The sequence below is a fragment of the Erpetoichthys calabaricus genome, chromosome 18, assembly GCF_900747795.2.
Source record: "Erpetoichthys calabaricus chromosome 18, fErpCal1.3, whole genome shotgun sequence".
Lineage (NCBI taxonomy): Eukaryota > Metazoa > Chordata > Cladistia > Polypteriformes > Polypteridae > Erpetoichthys > Erpetoichthys calabaricus.
The window spans coordinates 38,602,496-38,626,076 of NC_041411.2; the positions used below are offsets into that span (position 1 = coordinate 38,602,496).

The 23,581-nt window shown below is 39.1% G+C and overlaps 1 protein-coding gene across 2 annotated transcripts in view; it reads left to right on the top strand.

The window, feature by feature from the left end:
* Positions 1–1,276: 1,276 nt before the first annotated feature.
* LOC114668740 (MICOS complex subunit mic25-a-like) overlaps positions 1,277–23,581 on the top strand; it is a 487,502-nt gene continuing 465,197 nt past the window's right edge. The window contains exons 1-4 of one of the 2 annotated variants that reach the window (XM_028824653.2): positions 1,277–1,530; positions 3,221–3,323; positions 3,768–3,837; positions 7,504–7,648. In XM_028824653.2, coding sequence (XP_028680486.1) covers positions 1,444–1,530; positions 3,221–3,323; positions 3,768–3,837; positions 7,504–7,648 — 405 coding nt within the window. In that variant the 5' untranslated portion in view covers positions 1,277–1,443. The remainder of the gene's footprint in view (positions 1,531–3,220; positions 3,324–3,767; positions 3,838–7,503; positions 7,649–23,581) is intronic. The other variant, XM_028824654.2, reaches the window with a different exon arrangement.

Genomic DNA, 23,581 nt, shown 5'->3' on the forward strand with positions numbered 1-23,581 from the left:
CACTAAGTGCCATGTCTGCAAACAGCGTGCTCGGATTTGCTTTTTTACAGGCTTCTATGTGGTCCCAGTACTTCGGTCATTTGAGCACGTGTATGAGATATGTTTTTAGTTAGTAAAATAGTGGTGTGCGTTGAGATGATTTTGGTTACAAAAAACTGTACCACCACAAAATAACAAAACGTTCGGAAACGCCGTGCTGGATTAAGTGATCAATAAATAGGAGAACACCAAAATGTTTGTTATTTTTTAGGAGAACCCAACACTTTGCAGCATATTTATGAGCCCGAAATTGAAGAAGAAGATCTGATATACGGTGAAAAAATGGAAGTGCCTTTTTCGCGACCTAAAATGTACTTGAAGTGTCCTAACTACGACTGGCCAGTATGTTTATTTGCAGCGCGACACCCGATCGTTGTTAGCAGCTCCGTCTCCACCTTCACACCCACCAGATCTGCCAGACTTCTAAAAAAAAAACAAATCTCATTCAGAAATCACACTAACCTCTTTAAAAGGGGCACTTCACAACCTATAATGAACTTGTTCTATCTCTATAATCGAATCAAACCGAAAGAGCGGGGTAATGCATTATCCTAATACTACCGAGTATTGTACAGTACTAGATGAGCCCTTATTAATATTCAGTAGAGGAAAGGTGTGTACCTTATGCAAAACAGAACGTTTTAAACTGCGGTGGGTTGGCACCCTGCCCAGGATTGGTTCCTGCCTTGTGCCCTGTGTTGGCTGGGATTGGCTCCGGCAGACCCCCGTGACCCTGTGTTCGGATTCAGCGGGTTGGAAAATGGATGGATGGATGGAACGTTTTAAAGAAGGAATTTACCACATTCAAACGTTAAAAATGACAAACAAGAATAGCAACCATCTCATCCTTCAGAAAACTTAAGAAAATAACCAACTGGCATGTAAAACCATGCTGTTCGTAGCAGTGGCTCAAAGACTCTCACGTAAAGGGAGCAGCTGTCAGAGGGGCTGCTTTGGCAGCACTGATTAAATAGACTCGGTGCACGCTTACTGATGCTTCATTTTCTCCTCTGTCTCTTTTCTTCAATTGATGTTATTGTTATCAAAAGAAATCTGGTATCTTTGCAATTAAGGTGTGCTTTTAAGGACTACTTAACAACCTGGGAAGTTTACAACTTTGATTTAAACCTTAAGCTGGATATACAGCAACTACAATCCCCAGCACGCTCTACGTTTCTTTTCTAGTAAATTGAATTGCGATTGGTCAGTCAGTTGCTACTCACCAATCACAGGAGGCGCTGCTTCGGTATACGTTTTGACGTTTGGCACGCTGAATACGAAACCTGTATTTCTATAGAAATCGTCAGCTTCTGAAGGAGTATAAACAATAGAGTATTTTCAAAAGAAATAAATAAATCAGTTTACGTATTTTATCAAGTCTGTTTATTTAGGTTTTCTGAAGCCATGGGAGGTAGCGAAAGTACAGTTAGAAAGGTGTCGTTTGCCATGGATGAAGAGGACAAAGTCAGGGTGCTGCCCGCCGGCGTTAAGGTAAGTGTGTGGGTTAAGTATAGCAGCCACCGAAGCGGAGTTGTGGAAAGATGCCCATCCAAGGGGCACCGAAGCAATCTACTGAAGGATCGCGAAACGGACCAGCCTCAGTTTTGCAGCCAACAGGCCGTAATGTTTTTCTCCCATTGCTCGAAACATATTTAAATAAAAGTCCCACAGTGCACTTACAAATGTCATTATAAGCGCATATACAGTCTCGCCTTGCGGATAACGCTATTTTCTGACTTTACCATAGGTGCATATTTGTACTCTAGCAGATCACCTCTAATTGTTTTGACTCTTTTGCTGGTGTATGCATGGATGCCCAGAAGAGAAGTAATCTTTTGCATAAATACCTTATAAAAGTCGCCAAACTTATTTTAAGCATGATAGAAAACAAAATAAAATATGATATGGCTTTTGTGCATTCCTCTTTTAGAATTCTGTGTTTCCCCAAAAGTAAGTAAAGTTCCATTTGCTGACAAGTCATCAGTCATTCTGACAAGGATAACAGAAGGACATCCGTCACTGACGTCGACCACGGTCATGCTTAGCAATTTGTCCATACTGTACTTGAGTTTGTCATAAATAACTTTCGTGGGCTCTAGGTTTCTCGTCTTCATGATTTTTCTTACGGGAAAGATCGGTCTCAGAAAGGGATCGTTGCTTTACTAAACACATATGAAGAAATAATTGATTTAGATTTAAAAGGTTTTCTCCTTCGGTGTGTCAGCAAGAGGGAATATACACATACTAAAAGCCAATTTGAACACCTTTGCTGCGGTTTTAGTTTTTGATCCACTGCATTTTGTTAAATATTAAAATTATGATGGACTGGTATGCATTGGTTAGTGTTGCTTCTTCACGAATACAAGAAGTGGGGCTCAAATGCCGGCCCTGTATCTGTGTGTACGGAGGCTGCATGTTCTTCTCGTTTCTGCTTGAGATTTCATCCCATTTCCTTTTACAACTCAGCAATGGGCATCATCTCTTATATAAGCTGTCCCTGAATGAGTGAGCATACTGTAAGTGCATTAATGAACGGACTATGTGATGGACTCATTCTCTATCAAGTGAGGGTCCCTGTATTGAGTTTAATACCAATGAGATATGCTCTTGCACCCTGTGAGCCTAAAATTGTTTTAAGCAGGTTTGATGAATGGAAATTAATATATGGCTCTTAGTGCTACTGGATCACAGCTTCAGGGACTTAGGTTCAGTTCCTTCCTTGTCCCAGTCTATGCATGGGTTTTCTTTGGATGCTTAGATTTGTTCCTGCACTCAAATAAATGCTTGGTTAGTTGGTGACTGTAAGATTATTATGACTATGCCCAGCGATAGTTTGGTGCCCTGCCCAGGGTACTGCCTGCTTTATATCCAATTCTGCCTGATAGGTTATGGCTACCTGAAACCCAGTTATGGACTAAATGTATTCAGAAAATGACAGAATTTTATGCAATCTGTTACATTTAACAATTGGATAAGTTTTGGCTACTTGAATCCCTGTTATGGACTGTTCAGAAAATGATGACATCTAATGCATTCTGTTCGTTTTTATCAATTGCGTTGGTTTTGGCTACCTGCAACCCCATTATGGAGGGCATGTGTTCAGAAAATGGTGGAATTTGATACAATCTTTTAATTACGATATTATGATATATTTAATTATTCTCCATATGTTTCATTGTAGTTGTCAGATGCTGTTATACAACGTGCAAAAGATCGGTCTCATTCTTTACCTGAGTCAAAGCCACCCCCTTCAAAAAGGAGTGAGGGGGGTCCAAGTGCAACAGGTATTATTTGCTATCTATCTATCTATCTATCTATCTATCTATCTATCTATCTATCTATCTATCTATCTATCTATCTATCTATCTATCTATCTATCTATCTATCTATCTATCTATCTATCTATCTATCTATCTCATATAGTGCCTTTCTTTCTTTCTTTCTTTCTTTCTTTCTTTCTTTCTTTCTTTCTTTCTTCAGAAAAAATCCAAGTCCAGGACTATAGCATGTCAGCTTTATGAATGCTATATGGATTGTTTAGTTTTATTCACTTAATGTGCATCAATCATTGACTTGTAAGCAGTGTTTACTATCTCTCTTAATTAATAAAAAAAATCTATGCAAGTAACCTTGTAACTCTCTGAATTATGAAAACATTAATTTATTAAAATATAGCAGTTTAAACTTAATTTTGTGAAAGTATCTAATTATCTTTAATATTTTTTAAGGTCCTCCTAAATCACAAGAAGGTCGCTCAGGCAAAACATACACAGAACGAGAAGAAGAGCTATACCGAAGGTACGATTCTAGTGTTTTGTTTCTGTTTTTGGCCACCTTTATGAATTGTCACATTAAGTACACAAACAAAATTGTCCTCTCTATTTAGTATTCATTTCTGTGCTGAAAGAATTGCACTGACATCTTCTGGCCAACCTTGAAAGTACAGGCATGTTAATATTCTTTACACTCTAAATCGGTGATTCCCAATGTGGAGCAATTTGAATTTTTAGGGGGGCAATTCGAGAATTTAGGTACGTTAAACAATTTATAAAATGAGAAAACAGAAATTCACTGTTAAAAATGATAGAAAAAAATAAACAAATGTTTTTTATTTTTATTTTTTACAGACACATTGATGTATTTATATAAACATAGAAGGGGTGGTGAAGAACCCTTTAATTTATGATTTTACAACCGGCTTGGGTTTTTCTACTTAGAAATCATTTTTACCATTAAAGTAATATGAATTGTAACAATGATTATAAAATTTTAAAATATAACAAAAATATAAAATGATCAAAATATTACAGAAAAAGCTGTCATTAAAGTTACTTTATATTTATGAATATCATGTTTCTTATTATATGTTTTCAAAACTGTATTTTCTGTATTTTCATATTACTTCATATTATATTATTTTTTTAACAATTTCTTAGTGATTTCTTTGTCAGTACTTCAACTATCCTTTCCCTCTTTTGTTTCCATGTTCTTTGGAAGCTTGTTTAGACCAAATTAATGACATAATGGGCTTTCTCCACATGAGTAGGAGTTCACTTTTTGAATAGGTAATAAAAAGAATAAGATATATGTTACAGTGGGGGACATCATGATTTTAGAGAGGCCTAGGTGGGGCATGGCCAAAAAAAAAGGTTGGGAACCACTGCTCTAAATGGTATTTTACATTTTATCTTTGAGCCACAAAATTATTATTTGAAATTATCCATTAATTCCACCATTGTGTTAGCCAATATTATGTATGTAGTGAAAAAATGTGGCAGCATTTAATCTGAATTATTAAATTTCAGTAAATATGTAGGTCATGTTAAGTAAGTTTACCTGCTTTAAATTACAAATTTTGTGTATCAAATGAGCAAGAAGGGTGATGAACTGATAAAGAACAACAGTAACAGTACAGAATAACAAGGAACACTTGCACATATGTAAAAAGCATGCAGGCTGTTTTGTTGAATTAAAGAAGTGCATTAGCATACCGAATACATTTAGACACATTTTAATAAATAATATCTGTTTGGTTAGTCGTGCTTAAAAATTATATGAATTTAAGTTGTGTGAATTATAGTTAATAGTTGACACCATGCCACAAAGTATTGCTTTTGTTATGGGGAAATTAACCACAGTAGCCCTCCACGTTACGCTGTTAGTTGATGTACAGTGCAGTTTCTTTGTTACAGTGATTACTGTAATAGAATTAATGAAACATGGATATGTTTCTGTCTTTTCAATAAATTGTTTTAGTAGTTTTCTGATTCACAAAGCCTCGGCACTTTACTTCAGCTCCATGTTGCAGTCTTCTATAGAGTTTCCTTCTCTTTTTTCTTGTAAAGGTTTCTCTTGTTGGTGGCCTGGTGTGATTTATTCCCTTCTCCGCAGGACATAACTTCTGTGCTTTGCGACTGAGGATTTGTTTAAATTGGTACCACTCCAGGGAGACATAGATGAAGCTTGCTTTCCTCATTGGCTGTATCTTAACAATATACAGTAACTGGGGATGAATTCAGAATATAGCAAAAATGATGTTAAAAATGATTTGGTCAAAGATTGAAAGCAAAACAAAGTGTGTTGTTTCAGAGGATGTATGAATGAGGTGATTGAGTGATCACTAGGGAATACAATCAGGGATCAAATGAAAGCCAGCAAATTGCAGCTTGGTCTCATACCTGGAAAGGGAGCAACAGATGTGATCTTCTCCATCGGCCAAATGCAGGAAAGAAGCCGCATTATGCATTTGTAGATCTACAGAAGACATTTAAGAAGGTGCCATAAACTTTGGTGAGGTGGATATTGAGAAAGTTAAGTGTGGATGATTGCTTAGTATGTCAATGTATGAAGAACCAGAGACGGTGGGATAGTGAAAGTTCAACGGCGAAGGTGGGGCTGCTCCAGGAGTCCATTCTGAGTCTACAAAGTTATAATTTTTACTTTGTGTAGTAGTGATGGAAGTGATAACCAGAGAAGTGTGTGAAGGACTACCGTGGGAACTCTTGTAAGCTGATAATCTTGTATTGATAGCAAAGAAGCAGATTTGAAGGTGAAATTATTGACATGGATAACTAGCTTGGAAGTAAAAGGCCTCAAGATAAATGCAGGAAGGACCAAGGTGATGGACGGAGACGTATGCAGGAGGTGTAGAAGAAGTGATTGTGTGACCGTGCAGCATGTGCAACAGAAGTGTTAGAGAAAACTCAATCCAATGCATGGTTGGTCAGAAGTTGGCTCAAGAAGCCCTATCCACCTCCTGTACCTCAGTGAGGAAGCAATGTATTATATTATTTTATATTAGAAAGAATTAAATTTTGCTTAATAAGATCTGTTCAGAACATTTTTAAAACATGTCAAGAACCTATTAATATAATCCTAAAATAAGCACACTGACTCTGATGAACTCTTTTTTAAAGCATACCTTGTCTTAATTATGAAGCATACTGTTGTATTTGCTATGCTAATCTTATATGCTAGATTCAATTGTGGTCTTAACAAAAAAGATGTGAGTGCATACAAGGAATAGTGGTGTGAAATGTAGTAAGCAGGCCGTGGGTACAGCATTTGTGTGTGAGAGGATTGTGGAATGCTGATGTAGCACATATAGATCTAGATATCAGCAATGGAGGTGTTTTGGAGAAATTTGTGATGCTCTGCTAGTTAGTGACATGCTGAGTGCAGATAGATGTACCGACATGGCAGTGATAACAAGGGGGAAAGGTGCATGGAAGAAATTCCGGGAGCTGTCCCCCATTCTGACTTCTGAAGAGGTATCTCTGGCATGAAAGATGAAATATTTATGAAAGTTGTGTAAGGAGTAGAGTGAGCTATGGTCGATGAAGGTAGAACAAGAAGCAAAAAGGAAAAGACTGAGAGAATCACAGAATGAGTTGATTGTTGAGTTAAGAGTCAGACTTGGTGTGGAGGCAGTAGATGCTATGCTGAGGAGAAAGGAACTAAGGTATGTGGAACGAAAGACGAAGGATGATTGGGTGAAGTGCTCCATGATGGAAGTGGTGGGGACAAGGAGCAAAGAGGAGGTTAAAAAATATATGGTTGAAAATGTTATCAAATGTTATGAAAAAAAAAATTGATCTCATCCCAGAGGATGTTCAAGACTAGTGAGTATGGAAGAAACAGATTTGAAGGGCAATTAGCTAATCTGCTGTACAGCACGGTAGATGAAGATGAGTGATTATTTCAAGATGAAACTTTCAGAATCTGGTAGGGGAAGTATTGGTTGGATGAGCTGTTCTGAAAAAAATTTTATCTTCTTTGTTACCACAGTAATATTTTAAATCAGTCTCATTTTACTATCCGGGCTGTGAGGTAAGTTTAAATAATGTAAAATTCAAGCTCTGCTTGCAGCATCTAAAGATATTGTGCAGGATGCTCTGTATATTGTATACACATGCTCTGTATAATTATACTTTTGTGTTTGACTAAAATGTATTATTTGCATAGGTATGAAAGAGAACAAGCACTGGTACAAGAGGAGCTGGCCAGAATTGCTCAAAGAGAGAGAGCAGCTGCCCGGGAGAACCTGAACTTTGCCATTTTACAAGAAAGAGCTTCCACTGTCGAAGAGATTCAAAAGGCCAAAGTGCTTGTAAGTGCTGTAATACAGCAAATATATATATTTTTTTCTTCTAATGTGAATCTCTAGGCATTACAAATATCTATACAAATCTGTTTCGATACAGCAGTATTTTGTAAACTGTGTATTAAGAGTTCTGTTTCAATCATTTGGAGCAAAGAAACTCCAGGCAATGTTATAAGACATTTGGGTTTTTGACATTCTTGAACACAGTCTTTCTCCTTTTTGGACTGGTTACGTATCACTGTCTGATTGTTTATATTTTTTGTTGTTTTTTTTTTTGTGTAACCGCCCTTTTATAACCACCTTTGAATGGCTACAGCCATATTGTTTGCAGTTATTATGCCTCTTGGCATCTTGTGTCATTACTTATTACCCGTAAGGCCAGGTTTATACTTCACGTGATGCGACACATGCTCCAGCAGATGCTCCTGGTATGCAAACGTTTTCCTGTTTATACTTGCGCGCGTACTTTACTTAAATCTGGAGGAATCCACCAGGTGGCAGTGAGAGATATCCTCACGGTGAGAACAGGTTCGGCTTCACTGTGTTGTGAACTGCCTGGAACACCCATTAAATTCCGATGACACCTCACCGCAATATCTCTAAAAAGGATGTTTAATCATTCCATCAATCCAGCAAGCATTGGGCATGAGGCAGAAACAATCCCTACACGGTGAATATCCCTACATCACAAGGTGAATACAAGCACTCACATACACTAGCGTCATTTTATTGTCACCAAATCTGCATATCTTTAGAAAGAATCCGGAGCACACTGTGGAAACCCAGCAGAAAAACATGCAAACTCCAGGCGGGGAATACCAGCGATGTGACTCCCTGCAAGACAGCAGTGCTACCTCTCCGCCACCTTGTCACCCCCATGTGTGTAATTATTAACAGAAATCGTTAATTTTGTTTAAATAATGAATAATCTGTACAATGTAACATACACACTTTACTGAATTTCATCATGAAAGTGATATCAACTATAAATCTAAGGATTCTAAATGTTCAGAGAGTTGGAATATCATACATTTAATGTGTTCTGTGTGGCGATCTATTGCTGTTTGCCACTGCTGTCAGGTCAGGAGGAAGCCCCAGAAAAAAAGACGGCGTAAAAGATGGTATGTGAGACTTTTAAAATGTATTGTGTCATTACGATCGGGAATATGCGACGTTTGAATATAAAAGTAACACGAATGCATCTGTATGTCGGCATTTGGCTTCACAACATCGAGCCATTCATCAAACATCAAAGCGCGCCCGTAGGATCTGCATAGCAGTTTTCTGTCACATGTAGATAGTAAACAAAGACTCTGACGTCACATTTCGACTTTTATCACACTGCACCCACTGACGTTTTGCAGGTACTGCAACTCGCACTCGCGTCGCATTAATTTCTGAGGACCTGCTCAGAGGACACGTCAAATGAACGCTGGGAACGCGTGGCAGCCATGATGTATGCGCTTGCGCGTTCTGAGCGTGAAGTATAAATGAGCCCTAAGGGATGGCAGTGAACAGCTAATAGCATTCAAGTGTTTGGATTTGCAAAGGAAAAAAAATGTGACATGTAGTGGTAGTTTGGGGTAATTTATACCAGCTAGTTTGATAATGTGTGTGATATTTTTTCTGACTGTGCTTCTGGTTTGGTGTTTTGGTTCTTTCAATATCTTTTAGTGGTGTGACCAAGTTTTGTGTCTGCTCCAATTTGCCTAACTTTTTGAATCTCCTAGTCATTAACCCTCCTTCTGCCACCATGTGGACTCCTTTCTTGTAGACATGTCCATAACAAATGCGACATAACAAATGTCGGTCCCACGCTGATGGTGATGTACAGTCTGCCTGCCTAACTTAATAGGTGGTCTGAACACAAGTCTTCGTTTGAGCATAGAAAGTTGGCATGAGATTAAAAGTGACCAATTGAAATTTAGTCATAGTCTGAACACTATGAATAGCTTTATCAATGATTTATTTTTTTCTACATAGATCACAGTTTATTCAGATCTTTGGCAACAGAAAACTTCATATTGCAGTTTAAATGTGATTTGTTTATGTGGTTATTTGTGTAAAATGAGTAGCGTCACAAAGCTGTCACTTCTGTTCAAGGTCTGCTTACATATATTATCTTAGTGTTACCTGACTGTGGGCAAATCGACCATATTAGTTTTTTAAATAAAGGCACCGTGAACTTCTCTGCAGCTTGATCATTGCTGCAATTTCATCCAAGCCTTTAAAGTTGAATCCATGTCTTTCTACTGTATTTTACCTTTCCTTATAAGTTATCTTTCTATTGACATTTTTTCCCTAGAGATCTGCACAGTCTTGTTTCTGTTTCCCTTCATTTTTTTTCATTTTGCTGCATGTTGATTATCAAATGTAAGTAACAATTTCGCTATCCTACTATACATTCCTATTTCACTATACATAAATGACCCCATAAACCTACAAAGGAGGCAGTGACAGCTAAAATATACTGACGGATTGCAATTACAAGTTGGAGATATGGCAACATACAATAAATACATGTTGTAATGGAACCAGGGGCGTCAGTGACCCCCAAACCCCCAATCATGAACACACAGTGAGTCCAGCGTTCTAATAATGGAAGATTTATTATACCGCTTTTTCCACAAACTTGCAAAAAGCACAAAGGCACAAGTCTTCTCTCTCCTCAATACCTTTTTCTCATTACCACCACACTGCCCTCCTCCAACCAAGTGTTGCTCCACGCACTCCCAGCTTCGACTTACCTAGAAAAGGGAGTGTGGTCCCTTTTATTATTGACCCAGGAGTACTTCCAGTGCCAGGGCGATTGCCCAATGCAAGCACTTCCAGGTCACGTAAAAGTCCATTATAACAGGGAGCTTGTCTCCCTGCAGCACCCTCTTGCAGCACCCAGTCACTCCAGCAGGGCTGCTCTGTCAGACTACATCTCCCAGCATACCATACTGGCTTCCCACTGGGCACTGATATCCAGGCCGCTGCCATCTAGTGTACTGGGGGAGTAAAAAAAAAAAACCCAGTGACATCTTCTCTTTTCAGTGGGCTGTCCGTCCATCCCTTTTGGTCCATTCTTCCTTCCAGGTCTGAATCCTTTCTCCTCCTCAGCCAGGATGCCTATCTGCTTGTTAGGAGCCTCCCATCTGGGTAAGGAACCATCCTCTCTTCTGGCCAGGTTGCCCATCCAGGCCATGTGGCATCTACAATGTTTAAAGTGCAGAAAAGTAATTCAAGTGGCTGAACCAGAGACAGAGTACAGTAATCCCTCGCTATATCGTGCTTCGCCTTTCGCGGCTTCACTCTATCGCAGATTTTATATGTAAGCATATTTAAATATATATCGCAGATTTTTTGCTGGTTCGCGGATTTCTGCGGACAATGGGTCTTTTAATTTCTGGTACATGCTTCCTCAGTTGGTTTGCCCAGTTGATTTCATACAAGGGACGCTATTGGCAGATGGCTGAGAAGCTACTCAACTTACTTTTCTCTCTCTCTCTCTTGCTCTGACATTCTCTGATCCTGACGTAGGGGGATTGAGCAGGGGGGCTGTTCGCACACCTAGATGATACGGACGCTTGTCTAAAAATGCTGAAAGATTATCTTCACGTTGCTCCATTCTGTGCAGCTGCTTCGTGAAGCGACATGCTGCACGGTGCTTTGCATACTTAAGAGCACGTATTGATTTTTGATTGTTTGTTTTTCTCTGTCACTCTCTCTCTCTCTATCTCTCTCTCTCTTTCTCTGCTCCTGACGGAGGGGGTGTGAGCTGCTGCCTTCAACTGCTTTGTGCCGCGGTGCTTCGCATACTTAAAAGCCAAACAGCCCTATTGATTTGTTTGCTTTTCTCTATCTCTGACGCGCACTCCTTTGAAGAGGAAGATATGTTTGCATTCTTTTAATTGTGAGCCGGAACTGTCATCTCTGTCTTGTCATGGAGCACAGTTTAAACTTTTGAAAAAGAGACAAATGCTTGTTTGCAGTGTTTGAATAACGTTCCTGTCTCTCTACAACCTCCTGTGTTTCTGCGCAAATCTGTGACCCAAGCATGACAATATAAAAATAACCATATAAACATATGGTTTCTACTTCGCGGATTTTCACCTTTCGCGGGGGTGTCTGGAACGCAATCCCCGCGATGGAGGAGGGATTACTGTACAACATTAGTTATGATGTTTGTAAACTGTGGCAGTGTTTACAGATGCTTATGGATTACAAAAAGAAGTGTGCAGCCACATCCTCTCTTCTATATGACCTTAATGCGCAGTGTCACAGAGCTGCCACTTCTGTTCATGGTCTGCTTACAAATCACATCTTAGTGTTACCTGACTGTGGGCAAATCTACCATATTAGTTTTCAAAATAAAGGCACCGTGAACTTCTCTGCAGCTTGATCATTTCTGCAATTTCATCCAAGCCTTTAAAGTTGAATCCATGTCTTTCTGCTGTATTTTACCTTTCCTTATACTGTAAGTTATCTTTCTATTGACATTTTTTCCCGAGAGATGTGAACAGTCTTGTTTCTGTTTTGCTTGATTTTTTTTTTTCGTTTTGTTACTTACAGAGACAACTCTCGTCTTGGCGCTGCCACTAAATAATATTTGTAAAACATTATTTCATTGTCATTTTTAATGTGATAATTATCTGGTCCACACTGTGGTACAGTGTTTTAAACAAGACATTCTTGTTTTTTAAAAATGCTTAATTATATGTAATTGTTAAAACTTCAAAATAGAACAGTACACAAAGCGCGAGTGCCATGGAGGACAGACAGTTTCCCCGGCTGGATGACAGCATGACCTCTTGCCAAGATGGAAGGTGCCAGGGGATGCTCAAGCAGAAACCGGAGGCCAGGAGCAGCACCATCCATCATACATTAGGTGGCAGTGGTACCGCTGGAGGCTTCCCAGCTTAGGCCCCGACAGATTTGCACTTCTGGACTCCTGTTCCCATGAATCACTGTGGGTGTCCAAGCTGGGACGCCCCCTAATGGACCACTGCCACCTAATGCATGGGGGATAGAACTGCTCCTGGCATTGGTCTTCTACTTGTCCATCCCCTGGCACCTTCTAGCTTGGCAAGAGGTCATGCCGTCGTCCATTGGAATGCCCGTCTGTGCTCCATGGCACTTGCAAAAGGACTGTGATTTCTTTCTGCTATAAATACTAGATGAAGTTTCATTATTCCAGATCACACTTGGTGTAGATGCAGCTGTTGCTTATTTTTTTACTTGTTTTGTTCAGTTGTTTTCCAAACAGATAAAACTAATATAGATGATATATTTAAAATTTTGGGACAACCTCTTTTTACTACTTAATTGTTAATAAAGAATCTATTAAATTTATGTGAACCCTAGGAGAGAATCTGCATAAAAAAACCTTTGCAGAAACAAATCTCTATTTCTTACTTTTTCAGTGCCTGACCACAGTAAAGTTGATTTTTGTTGAAATTCCATATATTGATATCAGCAGATATTCAATTACTGGTCTACCTTGGATAAGAAAACGCTGTTTTGCCTTCTTATATAAGACTCGAGGTGTTTATTACATTTTGCTGCACAGCTGGGAAGTGTTTTTCACTTTAAAACTGGGATCAGGTTGTTCTTTTTATGCCTGATGTGCTGATTATTCAGTCCACTGGTCTGTAATTCAGAAAACTGCAAAAAATCTGCTCATCAGTAACATTTGCGCTTTGGCAATTGCAAATGGATGTAGTGATATAAACTACGAGCCAGGATTTTGATGTTTATTTTACTTATAGCTAATCTACATAACATAAAACCAGCACCTGCTTAATCTAATTCTGAGTTGCGGGAGGCCAGAGCCTATCATGGGTTCAAGCCAGAAAACATACAATATAGCAGGAATGGGTGACAGTCCATGGCAAGACACACTCGAGCTCACACTTACATGGTAATTATTTGCAACTGTCAGGCCACCTGGCTAACGCATCTTTGGAATGTGTTTGCTAACGTGGCGCAGACACATGGAGAATGGGCAAACTCCACCTGCCGGACCACCACCAGGTTTGAGTTAGGAACCCAGCACACTAGATCCATAAGGCAGCAACACTAATCACTGTGTTGCCTTGCTGTCCAAACAGCCATGATGTAAAAGAATTGTGTACTTAGTAGCATTAGATAAAGAGACATTATCAATGCAAACAACTTGAAAAATCCTTTAGGGCATTTTGGTTGTGTGCCCAGTTACCGATGGTATGAAGTCTACAAAGACAAAATCCACAGTCAGACTGCTTTGTGAATGTAGCAAAACTTCCAAGAAGTTAAATATAAGATCTTAACATCTTTTGCAATGACAAAAATGTGTTATGGAATGTTTAAATTATCATTCCCAGTTATTATTATTATTATTTAAAATGTCAGTTATTGTAATCATTAACTAAAACTGAAAAGCCCTCTGATTGAATTATAATTATTTTAGTAGGGGGAATCACCTGAAACAATACTTAAGATTTAAATGTGTTATACTAAAAATATTTATTCATTCATATTTATTCATATTAGAATAAAGAATTCTGAGGGCTCATTTTATGTTCTAGTTTGACTTATGTGACACTGTGATTGTGCTGTTTTCCTAATGAAATATTTATTAGGGTTTCACAGAGCCTGAACTCTGTTTGGTACTCCGTTACAATAAAAGTGTTATGTTACTTAACTGTTGCATAAACAAACTGACAAATTCTGTGGCGATCAGCACCTCTCCTACTTTAGGTGCATTAACATATACCACCGACTATCCCGACATGTATGCCAACCCATGTGTGCCCTCCATTAAAACAGTAATGTTAGATAGATAGATAGATAGATAGATAGATAGATAGATAGATAGATACTTTATTAATCCCAAGGGGAAATTCACATTATTAAATTCACAGTAGCACCCCCTACTGGTTCCAACATGTGTCACTACTTGGGTTTCCTTTATCTTTGTATATAATACGCTACTGTGGCTGTCTGTTTGTCTGTCCAGGATTTTAAATTAGCTGTAGCTCACAAACTGTTTGACCTATTGACCTGAAATTTGGTACACATATACTATGTGACGTCTACTATTCTCTTTCGGGGTGATGATTGACCTCCAAGGTTATTCCTCTTTTTATTTTTATTTTATTCTATTGTAGAATCAACTCTCGGCAGCGGCCAGCAGGGCAGCCATGCGGCACATGCATACTGTCACCGTTCTCATTCCCTACCACCTTCGTCATCACTTCCCCTACCTCTTCATATCTTAAATCATTCTTGAGGCAGATTGAACATTTAAGTGCCAGGTTAAACGTAGTAAGTAATTGCAACACAAAAACTGACTTAATCAGTTTTAACGTGAAACGATGCCGACGGAAGAAGAGAAGAAGCTGGCCACTAGGGTGGAGAAAAGAAGAGCTGCTCAGGAAGCAGCAAGTGCATCAACATCTGAGCAAACGAATGGTAAACGTACAGAGAAAGAGGATGAAAACTATTAGGCAAGTGTATTCACTGCACGTCATTGTGCAGTACGCCGTTACTGGTATTTCATATTTCATTACCTTGTACGGTTTTCTTTATCTTACAATAAATTTAATTATTATTTGTAGAAAATATGTCTAATTACTTGGGTCATTTTTAAGAAATCTGTAATGGTTTACCCAGAAATTAATAGCTGATTACATTGGTAGATCTTATACTGTTAGAGCACAGTATATAGTAAATATGAATTTTCAGGAGAGGTTACATATTTCAAGATTATGCTAATCCATTTAAATAAATGGAAAATAAAGTACTAGGTGGATTTTCATTGTGATCTGTAGAAACTGGTATAAAAATCATAACCAGGTCTCATGGTGCTTTAGCATGTTTTCAAAATCTGGTCACTATGTGTTTCTTAACTGAATGAGTTTTACAATGAAGATTCGGAGAGGTTCAGAATTTCACAGCCTTCCTTAAGTCATAAGTTACTGGGCTTCCTAAATGACATTCTGCAACTAATATGGAATTGTATGCTCTCTTCTTTTGTAGAACTCAAATAGGCAGAAATCAAGAAAAACTTCTGTTAAATGTTTGGTATAAATTGGGTGTCAGAACATCATGCTTCCCTTCAGAATGTCCAGCAGGTATGCCTTAGTGTTGATTGGAATGTTTTAACTCTTACCAATGGAAAGAAAATTTATGCACAGCTTTCTAAGCATTAAAAATGGTTGTTTTCGCCAGCTGAAGTAGAAAATACAATCTTATCTCCGAAGACATCCCCTTGCACACAAAGACATGGTGTCTTACTGATTTATTACGCTTAGCAGTGGCCATGTCCTTTCTTATGCCACGTGACTCACTAGCATCCTTTCCAAACGCAAGTGGTTAAGTTATAATCTTGAGGGTTGAAAATTGTGTGCTTGTCTTTCATACGATTGGACAATCTGGACTTCCCCAGGTGACAGCTTGGTTTTTGTTGTTTTCTTGTGGAGCTGCCCCATTGACTTTACTTCAGCATCAGCTTCTGCGTTTCTTTCACTCTGCCTTGTCCTCCTGTTACAGATGAGAAAACAAGTCCTCTGCATATATAAATTAAATTGTGGAGGAAAAATAACAAAGTAAAAGAACATTTTGGTACTTAACACCTGCTAAGGAAGAATGGTTTTTGAAGTATTAACAAAATCAAAAAATGTTCATATTAATTCTCTTTTCAGGGAGGGAAGACAGAATTTTTAAGGTAAGATACTGTAGTTATTTAAGGTAAGGAGAACAGTAATTTCAAGGTAAGCTAGTTATCTTCATTAATCGTGGTGCCAGTGAGTGGAGAGTTGCATGTTGATTAGCACATGCAAGTAACAATTTCACTATCCTACCATACATTCCTATTTCAGTATACAGTACATTAATGACCCCATAAACCTACAAAGAAGGCAGTGACATCTACAATATACTGAAGGATTGCAATTACAGGTTGGAGATATAATAATAATAATAATAATTCTTTACATTTATATAGTGCTTTTCTCACTACTCAAAGCACTCTCCACACAGGGAGGACCCAGGAAGCCACAATCTCATTAGTGCAAAGCAGCGGTGCTACCACTGTACCACCTGCACCACATATGGGATGGCAGTGAACAGCTAATAGCATTCAAGTTTTGGATTTGTAAAGGAAAATAAATGTGACATGTAGTGGTAGTTTGGGGCAATTATACCAGTTAGTTTGATAATGTGTGTGATAATTTTCTGACTGTGCTTCTGGTTTGGTGTTTTGTTTCTTTCAATATCTTTTATTGGTGTGACCAAGTTTTCCGTCTTCTCCAATTTTCCTAACTTTTTGAATTTCCTAGTCATTAACCCTCCTTCCGCCACTATGTGGACTCCTTTCTTGTAGACATGTCCATAACAAATGCGACATAACAAATGTCGGTCCCACGCTGATGGGGAGCTACCTGTCTAACTTGATAGGTGCAGTGGTTTGAGCATAGGAATTTGGCATGAGGTTAAAAGTGACCAGTTGAAATTTAGTCATAGTCTGAACACTTTGAATAGCTTTATCAATGATTTATTTTTTTCTACGCAGATCACAGTTTATTAGCAAGAAAGCTTCATATTGCAGTTTAAATGCGATTTGTTTATGTGGTTATTTGTGTAAAATGAGTAGCGTCACAGAGTTGTCACTTCTGTTCAAGGTCTGCTCACAAATATTATCTTAGTGTTACCTGACTGTGGGTAAATCGACCATATTAGTTTTTTAAATAAAGGCACCGTGAACTTCTCTGCAGTTTGATCATTTCTGCAGTTTCATCCAAGCCTTTAAAGTTGAATCCATGTCTTTCTGCTGTATTTTACCTTTCCTTATAAGTTATCTTTCTATTGACATTTTTTCCCTAGAGATCTGCACAGTCTTATTTTTGTTTCCCTTAATTTTTTTTTTCGTTTTGTTGCATGTTGATTAGCAAATGTAAGTAACAATTTTGCTATCCTACTATACATTCCTATTTCACTATACATAAATGACCCCATAAACCTACAAAGAAGGCAGTGACAGCTAAAATATACTGAAGGATTGCAATTACAAGTTGGAGATATGGCAACATACAATAAATACATGTTGTAATGGAACCAGGGGCGTCAGTGAGCCCCAAACCCCCAATCATGAACACACAGTGAGTCCAGCGTTCTAATAATGGAAGATTTATTATACCGCTTTTTCCACAAACTTGCAAAAAGCACAAAGGCACAAGTCTTCTCTCTCCTCAATACCTTTTTCTCATTACCACCACACTGCCCTCCTCCAACCAAGTGTTGCTCCATGCACTCCCAGCTTCGACTTACCTAGAAAAGGGAGTGTGGTCCCTTTTATTATTGACCCAGGAGTACTTCCAGTGCCAGGGCGATTGCCCAATGCAAGCACTTCCAGGTCATGTAAAAGTCCATTATAACAGGGAGCTTGTCTCCCTGCAGCACCCTGTCACTCCAGCAGGGCTGTTCTGTCAGACTACATCTCCCAGCATGCCATACTGGCTTCCCACTGGGCACTGATATCCAGGCCGCTGCCATCTAGCGTACTGGGGGAGTAAAAAAAAAAAAAACCCAGCGACATCTTCTCTTTTCAGTGGGCTGTCCGTCCATCCCTTTTGGTCCATTCTTCCTTCCAGGTCTGAATCCTTTCTCCTCCTCGGCCAGGGTGCCTATCTGCCTGTTAGGAGCCTCCCATCTGGGTAAGGAACCATCCCCTCTTCTGGCCGGGATGCCCGTCCAGGCCATGTGGCATCTACAATGTTTAAAGTGCAGAAAAGTAATTCAAGTGGCTGAACCAGAGACAGAGTACAACATTAGTTATGATGTTTGTAAACTGTGGCAGTGTTTACAGATGCTTATGGATTACAAAAAGAAGTGTGCAGCCACATCCTCTCTTCCATATGACCTTAATGCTTTCTATGCTCAAATTGATTGCATTAAAAATCTATCTTCCATGAGACTGCCTGTACCATCAAGTAATTCATCATCTCTGTGAATGGCTTAAGGAGGACTTTTAATCAAGTCAGCATATCTAAGGCATTTGATATAAAAATGTTTTAGAAATCTGACATCTATGAAGTGATGTCCAGTTTATCATCTTTAATATCTCTGTAAGGGAATCCGCATTTACCATCTGTCTGTGGGAGATATGGGTATCTGGGTGGAAGTATGTGAACATCACGATAAACTCAAAGTAAATCTGGATGCCATGTGAGTACAATGGACATCCATCCATGCTTGTTAATGGATAACATTAATCAAACAAAGGTACAGTCAGTACATGTTGTATACCAATTTTCTACATACCTTTTAAGGTTTTCTAGCTTACTGTTCAACTGCTGTAAGAAGTTGGCACTATCTCTGTATTTATATTGTCAACAACTTATAGCTCTTCTAATCCAAAAAAAAAAACTGTGAATGACAGAATTTATATCTGCTGCTACAAACTAGTAATTATGTGGTGATTAAAACATTTTTAATGTACTGTATTTTTAACCCGCTCTAAATGCTGTTTGTTTGAATAAAAATAAAACAAATAGGATACGTAAGCTTTCTAATGCAAGATTAAACATTTAATTTATGAACATAAGTGCAATTTTTTTTTTTTTTGATAACATTGCTTTTCTGGACACCTCATCGTAAATTTCTCTTTGGATCCCCTGCCCTGCAAGGATGTTATCAGCTGTCCTGTATGTGAGTGGTAAATTGCACAGAAAATGCTTTCTCAGGATTTAGATACAGAAAGATGCTTTACACTAAGTTCCATTCTCTAACTGACTGGTAAGACATGCTGTCAGCATCTTATCTGGGCTCCGACATACACTGGACATTAATGGAAATTCATTGGAGAGGTGCGTGTATGGAATGTGCAGCCAGGCAACAAGCTGAGCCTCTGTAGTCGAGAGGTAATTGTGGCTGTTAACCCCAGGAAAGAAAGCTTTTATACAGTTATGTGCTTTTTTGTTTTATTTTAAGGAATGAACATTTCTTTATTTATTTATTCTATGATATAATGCATATCAAAAGAGCTATTACAGACTTTAACACAGTACCATACACTTACAAACATGCAACCCTTTTATATACATACCACACTGTTCAAGATGAATTTATATAGAACAACAGTAGAGGATCCATATTACTAACCGAGAATGGTAAACCGGATGGCATGGACGCAGGTACACGGCGATGGGACCATGAGACGTACTGTGCAGGCGCATACAGCGTGTGTCTCATAAACCGCACGCGAAGTCGTATCCACCGCGCACGAAGGAGTCACGGCCCAAAAACGAAAGAGCTCAACTGACGTGAATGAGAAATGAAGCAACAACGCGCCCATGGCTAACGACTAATGACACAGCCACACAAAAAAGAGGACTCTGCGCTGCAGCCCAGATTCAAATGGAAGAGACTACGGAGGCCCCACGAGTCCAGAAAGTACGGAAGGCGCAGGCATCACCGCCATATTGTGAGTGGCACTACTGCGGAGTGAAGGCACAGGCATAACCGCCATATTGTGAGTGGCACCACTGTGGAGTGAAGTTAGGAATAATGTGCTGCTTGGGATTGTACAGACCGCTGAACACTTTACACCGAATTCAAACACAATACAGCTCAACAAAACAAGCACGAGCCCACCTAGATAACATCAATGAACGCAGGCGCCTACAACGCGCGTCTGAAACTGCGGAAGCAAAGCAGGCACGGGTTCAAAAACGAACGAGCTCGACTAATGTATTTCAGGATAGCCAACGCCGGGGGTAGGTGAGCGAAGCGAGCAGGGGGCGGAGCCCCCCTTGTTAAGTATAAACTAGAACCCTGTATGCCTGTTTGACTTGAGCCTTTAAAACATCTTAATGAGAAATAAAAATTACTTTATTTAAACAAGTAACAGAAAAAAAATACAATGTTGAGTTCATATTACGTAGTTTTAGAAAGTATTCAGACCCCTTCACTTTCTGAACGCTTTATTGTGTTGTAGGTGTAATTTTAAATGGACAAACTTTCCATTTGTGTCCATTGTGGTGGAAATTTAACATCTTATTAAAGAAAGAAACATCCCCTAACAGGACAAATCAGTTATCAGGCAGAAGAAAAGCCGTTCATTGTATCTTTTAATTACTCCTCGGCAAAATGCCTTAGAGGGAGTATTCTTCAAAAGCAGTCTGTTACAGCCTGGTCAGAATGATCAGAGAAACAAAGAATAGAGGTTCATTTTATAAACTGTTGAATTTACATACAGTGTCAATCAATGCATACATTTTATCCTGGTTGGTTCATTGGTTTACACCCAAACGACTTATCTCTGTATGTCTCTCTGCTTTTCATTACAGAACTACTTAGCGGACTTAAATCGTTTTTTTTTTTCTATAATTTGCTTGAACATTCCGGTTGAATCTGCGACCTCTCTCACTGCGCTAAGTATCATAGTTTGCTTGCATTACCGATTTATTTGTACAAATCTGAGAGAGACTCAGCAGGCCCTCCTCACTCACGCTCCAACCTCGGGGCGTACCTTACCTCCGCTTAGCTAGTGAACGAGAGAACTACGTAACGGATTTAGATCGTGTTTTTTTCTATAATTTGCTTGAACATTCCGGTTGAATCTGCGACCTCTCTCACTGTGCTAAGTATCATAGTTTGCTTGCATTACCGATTTATTTGTACAAATCTGAGAGAGACTCAGCAGGCCCTCCTCACTCACACTCCAACCTTGGGGCGTACCTTACCTCCGCTTAGCTAGTGGACGAGAGAACTACTTAACGCATTTAGATCAGGTTTTTTTCTATAATTTGCTTGAACATTCTGGTTGATTTTTTGATTTCTCTCATTGCGCTAAGAATCATAGTTCGCTTGCAGGAGCGATATATTCACTCTAATTCCGAGACAGAGGCTACGGGCTGAGGGGAGGGGGAAACGTGACGTCAGGAGTGGGGAGTCGGTCTACTTTTGTGTTTTGGAGTGCAACTTGCCTCCACTTAGCTAGCGATACCTTTTTCTTTATTGATTTTTAAAGTTTGTCCTGTTTCACAATTATGTGCCGCAGGAACGACTAGCATAAAATGAAAGTGTATTATATTCTGCTTTTTCTTATTCATTTTGAGATGAACTACCACCCTTGAAATTTCTGTGAATATAACAATTGTCCATTCTGCTTGTTTACATGACATCTGCGGATTTCTTAGTCATCTCTTAGTCGTCTTTCAGTATGTTTTGTTGTTCACTTGACCCCTATCTGGCCTGCCCGTAAATGTTTCTGACATGTATTAACCCTTTATGCTGTTTCTTTAAGATGAAAGCTATGCTACCATAAAATTATTTTTCTACACCATGAATCTACAGTCAATAACCTATAATGACAAAGTGAAGACATATTTTCAGAAAGGGTTGCAAATTTATTGAAAAAAGAAAAATGTGATATCTCTCATTTATATATACTGTGGAATATGGCCGGCCAGTCATCCCGGCCAATACCCCCAAGCCGCCAGGTGGAGCCCTCCATGCAGTACAGAGGTGCCCCGAATGCCAGCAGGGAAGCATGGACAGTGGAGTTTTCCTTTACAGCCCTGCTGGATACCTTGAGGGCCAACAGAGGACGCTGCAGGGAGGCCCAGAGACTCGTATGTGCCCTATAACCCAAAAGTACATCCTAGTCACATTGATAGGAGGAATGACGTACTTCCGAGATGAAAAGAAGACTTTTTGATCTGCCACTGAAGTGCTAGGAAGTCACATGGACTCAGGGTTCAGAAGCACTTCTGGGTCACGGACTATAAAAGGACTGTGGGAGATCCCAGACGTCCAGTTGAGCTGGGTGGAAGGGTGGCAATGCGTCTGAGAGAGTGGAGGATGGAGGATTGTTTATTATTGATTATTGTTTATTGGAGTAGTGTGGAGTAGTGATGCTTTGTGCACAGTATTATTATAATAAGTTCAATATTTTGGACTTTTATCTGGTGTCTGGCGTTTGATCCGAGGGTTCAAGGGAGCGATAACGCCCCCTACCTCTTCATATCTTATATCATTCTTGAGGCAGATTGAAAACTTAAGTGCCAGCTTAAGTGAAATATTAAAGAAAACGTACTAAGTAATTGCAACACGAACATTGCCTTAATCAGTTTTAACACGAAAAGATGCCAACGAAAGAAGAGAAGAGGGTCGCTAGGATGAAGAAAAGAAGAGCTGCTCAGGAAGCAGCAAGCGCATCAACCTCTGAACAAACGAATGCTAAACGTACAGAGAAAGAGGATGAAAACTAGGAATGTTCAAGTCAAGTGTATAATGTGCAGCACACCGTTATTGGTTTAAAATATTCCATGTTTTAGCACAGAAAGAGGGCTTATTTATTGTTGTGTTCATGTAATTGTACTGCAGCTTGAGACACACTCTAGCTGCTTAAATCATCAATAAAAGGTTTAAAGGTAGTGTCTGCTTTCAGCAGTGTGTTTGCATCTTAGCTAAAGGTTAATTCCAGTGCCAATAACTGATCATTTAGAGTAGTTTTAGGCCATTAAACAGCAAGCTGCAGAATAAATATATACACAGATTTTGTATATTTACAACCAAAACTAACATACTTAAGTCAAAAAGAAGAAAAGGGTTGTGCAGGCTGCTTAATTATTTCTTTAACATTAGTAAAATAAACTAATGATTGCTGATGTGATGTTTTTTTTCTTTACAAAGATAACGTGCATGGCGTTTGTCTTTCATGATACTTTGGCTTCTTTTTTTGAGATATTGGTGTCTCTGGGCTAGGTGTCAGCACCACAGGATGTCACAGGCTGGTTCAAGCTTTCGGTTGTTTTGTTGTAAGAATTTTTGGAATGTAGCCGGAATCTGTCCTTGTATATTTTATCACTTCCCAACACCTAAGGTACCAGGATCCAGCAGAGATTTGTAGGTTTCCCTTGAATCAGTGTGATGTCCATCTAGTTTGTTGCAGCTCTTATTAGAGAGTTA